Here is an 11,652-nt window from a genome sequence, read left to right as displayed (position 1 = left end):
TAGGTATGTACAGATGCTTATTGTTATAGAGTGCTAAAACCTGGAATTTCTCGTTATTGCCTATTGTTAAACTTGAGAATATAAGAACAAAGGAAACTGCAGAAGGCCTATTGGTCCATACGAGGCAGCTCCTATTTATAACCACCCAGTCCCACTCATATACATATCCAACCCACGTTTGAAACAATCGAGGGACTCCACCCTCACCAAGTTGAAAGCACATGAGGTCTTGCATGCATGACTTTTCTTTTGTGAATCTGTTTTCGGGATTTATTATCAAGTTAATGATCTTGAGCGAGAGCATCTTCTCGTCTTCGTCTTGTTCCATATTACACTCCATCACTTGGTAAGGTATGCTGGTTAGCCGAGGCTTAGTCTCCTTCTATTTTGTTGTATTTTTTATTTTCTTGAATATTGCAATAATTTATAATTACTCCAGTCGGCAGATTTTTTGTTCTCATTGATCTGTTCTGAGTCTTCGTGGCGCAGTGGTCAGCACATTGTACTCACTAATGAATGATCCCGATGCCGATTCCCGGGCAGGACAAGACGTTTGGCCATTATTCCTTACACCTGATGTCTCTGTTTCCCTAACAGTAAAACTCATACCCAGGAGTAAGGTTACTGTTGTGGGTTACATCCTGACCAAAATCAAATGCTGGCCAAGGGGGGATGTCGCGAAGCCCAACAGTCTTCCTGTCCCCAACAACAGGAAACTATCAGCCTCTATATAAATAGAATGAACTAGAAGAGAACATGAACAGCCCCGACACAATGAATTATTAATTATATTTACCCTCATCCTGGATGAGGTGAAGGCGAGATCTGATCTTGAATGAGCAACAACTTGCTCATTGCGTCTCCCAAATACTGCATGCGAGTTTTTCTGTTTAGTGTCCCACCAGGTGGGTGGCCGCGGTGGCACTCACACAGCGGACAGGCACCGGTGGCAGCGCGGGTGGGTGGCAGGGCGGGTGGGTGGCAGGGCGGGTGGCAGTGTATTGTCGGGTAACAACGGGCGGCAAGGTGGCCTAACATTGGGTGCTAATAAGTGTGGGTGGTTGTCATTAGGTGGCAGGGAGGGTGGACTCGGCAGGTGGGTGGGTGGCTGATGCTTGTAGCGGGTGGTGCGCTCATTGGGTGGCATCGACTGTTAGAGAGTGGACGGCCATGTGGGTGCCAGTAAGATCAGGTGGGCGGCAACAGAAGGGAGGGCAGGCTTGCACTGAGAAGTGGGCAGCAATATGCGATTTAGCAGGCGGGCAGATGGGCGGGAGAACGGGCAAGCGACTAACCATACCCACTCTAGAATCTGTTATCATCTCCGGGCATTCCGGCACGGGAGAACCTGCTCACCGCCGCTGGCCTTAAGGGCAAGTATCCCGTGTAATTATCGGGGAAGCGTTCGGGCCATCAGGGGATGACAAGATAGCCAGATTAACACCATGATTTATTTCTCTCTCGAGTGCAATGTGTTGGGAAGGCTGGAGCACACACGTCTGGCGCTGAGGCCAGGCGTGTGCGTGCAGGGGTGTTGGTGTCGCGCATTCAGGAAGCCAAGAATGTAGGGAGTGGGACACGAGGGTGGTCATATGCCCGTTGGGGGATGGTAGCGTGGTGGTGTTATTCTGTATGCGGCGCCCATTCCTCCCACCCTCATCTCTACGGGAGGGGGACCTCCTCCCAGGTTGCCAAACATCTTTTTATGAGACTCAGACTAAAGCCTGACAAACAACACGATAGCTTTTTAGCGCTACGCCGCGTGCAGAACCACGCGATAAAAGCTTAACACACAAGATAATTCGATTGGAAAGGAGCGCACCAGTGCACGCGTTTATCGAAATTTCCCAAAGAGTGGATGCTGTTAGGGTGAGCCAATGAGCGGGCGCCTGGGAGAGCACGTGACCGCCACGGTGCTGCCATCTGTGCTCAGGTGTGGCGGCGGGGAGGCTAGTGCTCACCTGGCGCAGTGCTGAGGTAAACAGTGAGCAAGATGGAGAGACGCCGAGTCGTCCATCCTCGCGATGATTCAGGAAATTCCTAGTGTCCGGCCCGTACTGTAGACCGACGTAGTGTCTCACGCTCATTACGTGCAGAGATGTAGTGGTGTCGGAAGGAAATCATGGTTGAGGAAAGATTTTGCCTGATAATGCTCATTTCGTGTCATATATAACTGGTGGTGTGTACCCAAAGGTGGAGTTGTGCGTTCGTGTCAACAGTGTTCAAAGTTGAGTGGAGTGTGTCACTTGGTGCCGGGTGGACCAGACTTGCGAGGAGTGGCGGGCAGCGTTGCGTGCGCTGAGTGTGTCTTGGCAAGATGAGTGGGCCAGCGGCCAGTCGGTAGTGGTGGGCATAACCAGCTCACTGACAAATAGCTACTGGAGCCCGGTCTGGCCAGCTCGGCGGCCTGGGCGCACCACGGACCCAAGCCTCACTCTCAACCCATGTGCGAGGAACCCTATCCCGAGCTGCCCTATGATCCAAGGTGGCTGCCACCCGCTCCGCCGGAGCAGCCCACCCGACACCGCCCGTTAGGATGGCAACTCTAGGGCTCTCAAAAGTCTTCATCCTCGATAAATACTTTACAGAGCTTCAAAAATTCTGGGAAACGGAGAAGAAACTTCAAGGTGAGATGTGTGCCCAGCATATACGAATGTTTTGCATGTGTGATAACTTGACAAATGCATTTCTGGTGGGGATAATTAGAGGGGTTGTTGGTTGTATTGAGGCGGAGCGCCTCGCCCGCCACATGATGGACAACCACTTATTACAAACTCCTCAAACTACCGTAACCCCAGTAGCCGAGCTTCTGGCTTTCTTGCCCCTTACCTCTTGATTTTGTAAATACTTTAACAACATCTATATATTAACTTGGTTACCATTTCCTTTAAAACATATAAATGTAACATTTTGTACTCGGTATCGGTGAGTGACTATGACGTATCTGTGACGTTTGTCTCACTCCACGTGGAGCAATTGACCACAACCTTGACTCTTTATGGGACTCGTATTACGACTTTCCTCTTGCATCACACCGTGAGAATATCTGGCCAGAAATTTCCACGTTTACTCCCGCCGCGCTGTTGGTTACCATTTGTATCAGCTGTCCAAGTCCTGTGGTAGGCTACCGTGACTCTTGGTCCCACAGTGCTGGAAAAACTTATGTTGTACACCATGGTCGACCCTGGGCCAGGAGATCCTCGCCCTGCACTTGACACTCCACCACACGTGCAGTACCACCGACCTCTTCAACTCTGCATGGTCCTGGAGGCAATGTTTCCTCCGGCAGCGGAAGTGTTCCATTAGAGCACACGGAGAGGGAGCGAGACGTTTTCTGTCAGGGAAGAGTGCTCTTGTGATGACGCTCTGACTGTGTAAAACATTCCTACACTGTCCAGGAAGATTTAGCCATTAAACACATTGCGGGTCACACCTTGAGTGAGAAATTGTTGTTTTAAATATTGTGAATGGGTCATTTCTTGTACGTAGTAAGTCGGTATGTAACTTGCTCCTAAAGATAACTTTCTACTGTACTGTTAAAGTCTCCTGGAGGCTTTAGCTTACTAGTGATTATTGAATATGATAGACTTGAAAATTTACCAGAATTATGCAAATTAAGTGTTTTATACATATTTTTAAAGGAAGGAGAGCAAGTCTTAATGATAAGACTTGCGTTAATTCCTAATGGAGCACTGGGTCAGGCTAATAACGAGGCAACACACCACACACACACAAACACACACATCACACACCATATACAACACACCACACACACACAAACACCACACACACCACACACCACACACACACACACACACCATATACAACACCCCACACACAACTCACCACACACGCCACACACCATACACACCACACCACACTCAACACACACACATGAGGCTACCTACACATACAAGATGACCTAGACAAACAGAACGAATGGTCCAACAAATGGCTAATAAAATTCAACCTGAGTAAATGTAAGGTAATGAAACTAGGCAGTGGAAACAGGAGGCCAGACACAGGATACCGAATGGGAGATGAAGTCCTTCATGAAACGTGCAGAGAGAAATATCTAGAAGTTGATATCATACCTAACTTATCTCCTGAAGCTCACATAAAAAGAATAACATCTGCGGCATATGCAAGGCTGGCTAACATCAGAACTGCCTTCAGGAACCTGTGCAAGGAATCATTCAGAACCTTGTATATCACATATGTAAGACCAATCCTGGAGTATGCGGCCCCAGCATGGAGCCCGTACCTTGTCAAGGACAAGACGAAGCTTGAAAAAGTTCAGAGGTATTCCATTCGGCTAGTTCCAGAACTAAGAGGCATGAATTACGAGGACAGGCTGCATGAAATGCACCTCACGACACTGGAAGACAGAAGAGTAAGGGGAGACATGATCACTACCTACAAAATTCTCAGGGGAATTGACAGGGTGGACAAAGACAAACTCTTTAGCACGGGCGGAACACGAACAAGGGAACACAGATGGAAACTGAGTACCCACATGAGCCACAGAGACATTAAATTTTTTTTTTCAGTGTCGGAGTAGTTAGTAAATGGAATGTATTAGGCAGTGATGTGGTGGAGGATGACTTCATACACAGTTTAAAATGTAGATATGATAGAGCCCAGTATACTCAGGAATCTGTACACCAGTTGATTGACAGTTGAGAGGCGGGACCAAAGAGCCAAAGCTCATCCCCCGCAAGCCCAACTAGGTGAGTACATCTAGGTGAATACACACACACACACACACACACACAACATAGCGCACACACACACACAACATAGCACACACACACACACAACATAGCACACACACACACACAACATAGCACACACACACACACACACACACACACACACACACACACACACACACACACACACAACATAGCACACACTTGCCTCTGAATAACCTAACCGGTTCTAGTAACTAGTCCTCAGTCCTCACCTCCAACATAACACAGCTTCTATACTGAGGCGAAACTCGGCTGAAAATTGAAAGTTTACTAAGTAGTATAATATTATAAAATACCAATTTTCCAATTCACAATTATTGCACAACCAGAGTATTTGATTGATTGATTGATTGATAGAGATTAAGCCACCCAAGAGGTGGCATGGGCATGAATATATATGCATGTAGAATATACATCTTACCAGCCCGTAAGTGGTAGATTTTATTGGGGGAGGAATGTGATCTTTGGTCGTGAGAGGATGTACTGTGTGCTGAGCTCGCATTTATATCGTCAGTCCATACTATGTGGCTGCTATCGCGGGAAAGGATACTGCTTGACAGTATTTGACGGTGTCCAGCTGCTGGACACCTTTTTTTGACCAGAAGAGTGGCAGTGTTGATGGCTGCAGGGTAGTTACTGCAAGATTCAGGGACTCTTAAAGCTCTTCTAAGGTCGTTGGTTGTTTGACATTCCAGGAGATATTGAAGTAGTGGCTTTTCTGTGATTGTTTAGCAGAAGATGCATTCCCTATGTCTGGGTTCACCAATTTCACAGTTGCATCTGTAACCTAGACGCGATCTCTATAACCGAACTGCTATTTCCCTGTAGATTCCTTTGGGAATATTAAACCTTGGTGGACCTGAAGATACCATATTGCAGAGAGCGAACATTCTGCTACTCTCTGTTGCTGAGGTGGCTTTGTTGAGGTGTGCAAGTTTTTTGGTGATGGTATTTTGTATGTACTCTAAGGCTGAGTTGGATTGTTTTGTGGATCACTGAATGATGAATTCCAGTTTAGCAGTTTCATCGGCTTTCTCATTTAACGGGACTCCAACATGGGATGGGATCCAGTTTAGGGTTATGTTGAGTTTTTTGCCTTTAGCTACTGCTCCAAGATACAAAATTGTGATAATTATTTACACGTTGTCTTTCCACTGTTTTTTTTTTCGTAATATTTGAAGTGCAGTTTTTGAGTCTGTGTGTATGATTGCATTTTGAGTGTTTTGTGCAATCACATATGCGAATACCTGTTGTGTGGCAGACAGCTCAGTTTGGGTTGATGATACTGGTCCTCCCAGTCTCCAATATAACTGTTCGCTGTCCATACAATGAGCAGCACCAGAGCTCATTTTGTGTGTCCAGGATTATTCCTAGATACTGATAAGATTATTCCTAGATACTAACTTTCAATTGGTTGACCCTGTACTTTGAATTGGTTGTTGGGTTTCATTATTTTTATGGGCATGGCTATTGTCTTGGTGGAGTTGAATTGTATTCCAATCTGCTTTGCTTCTTTACTGATGCAATCTAAGCATTTAGGTGTAAGGCGCGCCGCATCCTTTTATTTTATGATGAGAACAAAGTCGTCCGCATAGTTTAGCAGCCTGCAGTGTTGTGGGAGTTTCAGCCTCATTATTCTTTCCATTAAACAGTTGAAGGGTAGGGGGCTGAGAATGCCTCCTTGCGGTGTACCGTTTCATGTCTTTTGTATTCAGAGACTGTGCCATGAAGTTTAATTCTTGCTTCTCTGTTTGAGACAGTTTTTGGTCCAGGAGAGCAGGTTGCCTGTGACCTTTTTGCCGACGAGGCAGCAGAGAATAGCTGGAGCGTTAGCTAGTTCAAAGGCTATCATGAGGTCCAGGAATATCAGTATTCCTGGTCTGTTATTCAGGTGGGTTAACAGAGTCGTAATACATTCCACCGTGCCAACCCTTATTCTATAGACTTACATGTCTTGGTGCAGTTTACATAGTTTCCACACAAGTGCCATTCTGTTAGCTGTCTTGGCTGCACAGCTTTGGAGAGATGGGCCTGGGATTAGCTGCATCTTTGGGTTTTGGGATCGGCGACATTTTGGGATGTCTGCCCTATTCTAGACCTAACTAGACTAGACTAGTTAGGTCAAACTAGACCTAACTATAGGTCTAGTTTGAGAAGTTCAGTCTAAATTAATTAACCTCAGATATGCAGCGTCTCCCTCTGGGTCGAGGATTCTAATAATTGTATAGGTTATTTTGGGGCGACGACAAAATCTTTGGAGTTTTTCTTAGCTCGATTGAGTTCATCCAGAGTGAGAGGGATATTAGTGCCAGAGGCTTCTGCACATGCTGTCAGGATTTTGTGCCATCTTTCTTCCTCTAATCCTTTCTGCACTGCTAGTACATCTAGAACTTTTTCCATCAGTCAGAAGACATTCCTGAGCGAGTCAGACGAAGTCAGCTGTAAACCTGTTAGGCAGAGGCTCAGTTGATAAAATCCCCAGATGTTGTGGAAGACATTTTTTCTGTTACAATGCACTTGGAATGTACCAGGTCCATATATAACGTGTTTTTTTTTTACAAGCTAAAACCTGTTAGACTCGACAAGATGTTGGCTGGTTTTGATAAGGTTGAACTCGGAAATTTGCGAAGGTAGACAGCTGTGTCAGGAGAAGTGTCTCGCCGCTCTCAGCTCTGAACACTTGCAGGTAATATTTCACTTCTGAAGAGGGAAGAAATTGTCTTGCCAAGACACCAAGAGTTGTAGAAAATAACAACAAATAATACATGCAATATATATTTATAATATATATTTATATAAAATCACGAGTCATCGTTGACACCATCACATGGTAACGTCTGGGTACGTGAACTGAGCTCCTCTTCACAGTGGTATGACAGCCCACGTCCCCAAACGCATTTCTTTCACATATATATTTCACGAAGACAAACTTAGTGTAGACGAAGGCAAGCCACAATGTACATTATTGACCCGATAACCTTGAACCTTTCACCTCGTCAAGACGGCACTCTCGACCACTGCCTGTGCCAAGCCTAAACTTGCTGATGTCATTCATTACTGAGGCATGACCCTTAAAGACAGACAGACAGACAGACAGAAAGGAAGACGTGACGAGCCGCTCTTCACAGTAATGTATAAAACAGAACAGCTTATCTCCGAAGATAAAATAAACCAATAATTAAGGTGTAGGTGATAAGGGTCCTACGCCAAACACGAGGTGTGGGTGTAGACCACGAGGTGTGGGTGTAGACCACGAGGTGTGGGTGTAGACCACGAGGTGTGGGTGTAGACCACGAGGTGTGGGTGTAGACCACGAGGTGTGGGTGTAGACCACGAGGTGTGGGTGTAGACCACGAGGTGTGGGTGTAGACCACGAGGTGTGGGTGTAGACCACGAGGTGTGGGTGTAGACCACGAGGTGTGGGTGTAGACCACGAGGTGTTGGTGTAGACCACGAGGTGTGGGAGCGCCTCCACCACTCAACACTTTAGTATACGGCCCAATTTATGAACGATATTTTTTTCTAGCCGTTTTAATATTTACAGCATATATTGCTGCAATAACTACCACCATTATTATTATTTGTTATTAATAAGCTGTGCTGACTGAGTCTTGTTTTTGTAAATGTTTCGATGAGATTCATTCATCTTCGGTAGTACTCCTCCTGGGGTCGATGCCCTGAAGTAAATTGTTGAATTCCGCCTGTAGTGAGAATATGTAATTAATTGTCCAGGTCTTGAAGAGTGTACGTGCAGTGTTAGGTATGACCCTTTATTGCCTCAACATAATCACGTAGAGTTGTTGCTTTTTGTTGTTGTTATAGGAAGGCGGTGAGATACATTCCTCGAACGCTTGTATTCACATTGCAGGCTGGCATTCCTCGGGGTAGATATATGCATATTCCACAGCCTGAGTGCCCACCCCCTCACCAGCCAGGGACGATGTGTACACAGTGTGTTGTTCCCCTGCCTTGGGGTGAGGCGGCCGAGGACCAGGCATGGAGGAGGTTGGTGGCCAGACGCTCCTGGACGCCTCCACACACGCGCTCTCCCTCACCTCAGACACCCACTGGGGACCTGTACGTCAGTGCGTAGCCAACTGGGATTATATATAGTGCATTACTACTCTGTAATCTTACTCAGGTATCAAAAGAATAATGATGATCCTCTCGGAGGGCTATGCAGCCAGTAACCGGAGAGATGGCCGTGCAGATATCCTAATGGAAGACTTTAGCAACCAGAGCGACCTATCTCTCAGTCAGAATGTTTCAGAAGTTTCTTAAGGCTTCAGGTTTTGAGTTATGCATATTAGAACCATCAACGTGTTGGCTACATAATGATGGAAGCAAGGAACCGGCTCCGCGTACCCGGCTTGCCTGCCTACCTGCCAGTGTGTGTGTGTGTGTGTGTGTGTTCCCGGCCAGACCCACAACACACACCTGCTTGCCCGCAGACCCACGGAGGCTCTGCTGCCTAATAAACTGGTCCTCGGATATATCAGAGAGGGAAGCCCTTCATCCACCTCCCTGCGTCCGGATGGTCTAGTTGGGCCGTCTCCATTCTTCAGTAGTTACTGTAGGCTGTTTTCATTGCGATTTGTTTCACGAATATTGTTTTGAGTCGCCTCAATATCGGACATGATTTTTATGTGTCTTTGTGCTGACGATGCCACAGACTGCGCCAAGCCATCCTTAAAGATGAAGAGGTTCCACCGTCACAGGGTACTCAAAGCGACACACTTCTCACAACTCTCTCTCTCTCTCTCCCTCGTTCCTGGCGGTTGATGACTCAACAAGAGTTGATTAATAAGTATAGTTCCCCAGCGTGGTAGTTAGCCACACAGCCACATCAGACGATCTTAATGTTGGCGGACCCTCCTTCTCCCTCGCCTCTCCCAGCATCTCTGCAGAAGCCAAGGAACTTTAAAAGTACACATAATGGAGTACCCGGCTTCCTTAAACATGGGTTCATTATACTCTAGTAATTATAGCTGCGATTGTTTACAGTGAATTGTTTTAGCATGAAGACAATAGGCGGGGCGGTGCGAAGAGAGTGAATTAGTATTCGGAGAAGCGGCGGGTTCCAGCGAGCCGCCTGCTTCTCCAGGCGGCATCACTTCCTCTCGCAATGTGTCAGCTAACGGAACCCTGAAGCATGTTGTTACGGCATCACTACATCTTGGGGGCTTCCCCCTCCCACTCTTTATAGGCCCACACTAATTAATTTCAAAATTGTACTTTTACTCACGTGTAATGGATACTGTTAACCCAACTCTTACACATAGGGACGATTCTCTCTTTCTCTCTCTCTCTCTCTCTCTCTCTCTCTCTCTCTCTCTCTCTCTCTCTCTCTCTCTCTCTCTCTCTCTCTCTCTCTGTCTCTCTGTCTCTCTGTCTCTCTCTCTCTCTCTCTCTCTCTCTCTCTCTCTCTCTGTCTCTCTGTCTCTCTGTCTCTCTGTCTCTCTGTCTCTCTGTCTCTCTCTCTCTCTCTCTCTCTCTCTCTCCTCTCTCTCTCTCTCTCTCTCTCTCTCTCTCTCTCTCTCTCTCCTTTTTATTGCAAAAGTAGGCACTTGAATGCTTGTGAAAACGGTTTACACAAACACACACACCTGCGCACGTACCCATGCACACACCTGCGCACGTACCCATGCACACACCTGCGCACGTACCCATGCACACACCTGCGCACGTACCCATGCACACACCTGCGCACGTACCCATGCACACACCTGCGCACGTACCCATGCACACACCTGCGCACGTACCCATGCACACACCTGCGCACGTACCCATGCACACACCTGCGCACGTACCTATGCACACACCTGCGCACGTACCCATGCACACACCTGCGCACGTACCCATGCACACACCTGCGCACGTACCCATGCACACACCTGCGCACGTACCCATGCACACACCTGCGCACGTACCCATGCACACACCTGCGCACGTACCCATGCACACACCTGCGCACGTACCCATGCACACACCTGCGCACGTACCCATGCACACACCTGCGCACGTACCTATGCACATCGCGATGCCCTTCGTACTGGAGTGGCCCTTTGCCTGGCTGACCTCACCCAACACAGGTGCATCTGTGGAATTGTGCGGTCCGACAAATACGGCCACCACGGTCTGATATGTTGTAAATCACAGGGCAAAATTGTAAGCCCTGAAGAAATCAACGACATTATCAAGACGAGCCTCGCCACATCCTGCTGCCCGGCACAGAGAGATAACCACACACATACAGTTCCAATGGCACTCAGAGGCGTCGTGGCTGGGGCACTATGCTTCCCTGGAAGGATGGCAAGCTAGTGGTGTGAGGCACTTCCACACTGACCTTCAGTACACAATGAAGGGCGAAGAGGTAGAACAGCTTATTGGCAGAGCCAGGATGCATGGGGGGAATTGTGTAAAACCCTGGTTTGTGTCTCGGAGAGACTGTAGGATCCGTGTGAGATCAGTAGAACTCCCGGTTGCAATTCTTTTAACCATGTCGCGGCACAGTCGATTAAGGGGTTAAGAGTTTTCAGTTATATTATATATATATATATATATATATATATATATATATATATATATATATATATATATATATATGTATATATATATGTATATATATATATATATATATGTATATATATATGTATATATATATATATATATATATATATATATATATATATATATATATTATATATTATTATATATATATATATTATATAATATATATATATAATATATAATATATATATAATATATATATTATTTATTTATATAATATAGCTGAAAACTCTTAACCCCTGAAGGATGAGGTCCGACAAAGCTCCCTCCGCACCACTCATCTCCCTCCCTTCACCTGTCCTGAAGGATTCGAATCCGGTCAGCCAGG

General features: G+C 46.5%; 1 protein-coding gene across 1 annotated transcript in view; it reads left to right on the top strand.

Moving 5' to 3' along the window:
• The first annotated feature begins 1,982 nt into the window (after nucleotides 1–1,982).
• Nucleotides 1,983–11,652, top strand: part of LOC123765103 (unconventional myosin-IXb-like dachs) — a 156,906-nt gene continuing 147,236 nt past the window's right edge. Inside the window, exon 1 of the mRNA XM_045753557.2 lies at nucleotides 1,983–2,627. Coding sequence (XP_045609513.1) covers nucleotides 2,537–2,627 — 91 coding nt within the window. The 5' untranslated portion in view covers nucleotides 1,983–2,536. The remainder of the gene's footprint in view (nucleotides 2,628–11,652) is intronic.

Source organism: Procambarus clarkii, chromosome 29, assembly GCF_040958095.1.
Source record: "Procambarus clarkii isolate CNS0578487 chromosome 29, FALCON_Pclarkii_2.0, whole genome shotgun sequence".
In the NCBI taxonomy this organism is placed as follows: domain Eukaryota; kingdom Metazoa; phylum Arthropoda; class Malacostraca; order Decapoda; family Cambaridae; genus Procambarus; species Procambarus clarkii.
Note: the sequence above shows the minus strand (reverse complement) of the source record. Positions and strands in the feature narration are given on the sequence as shown.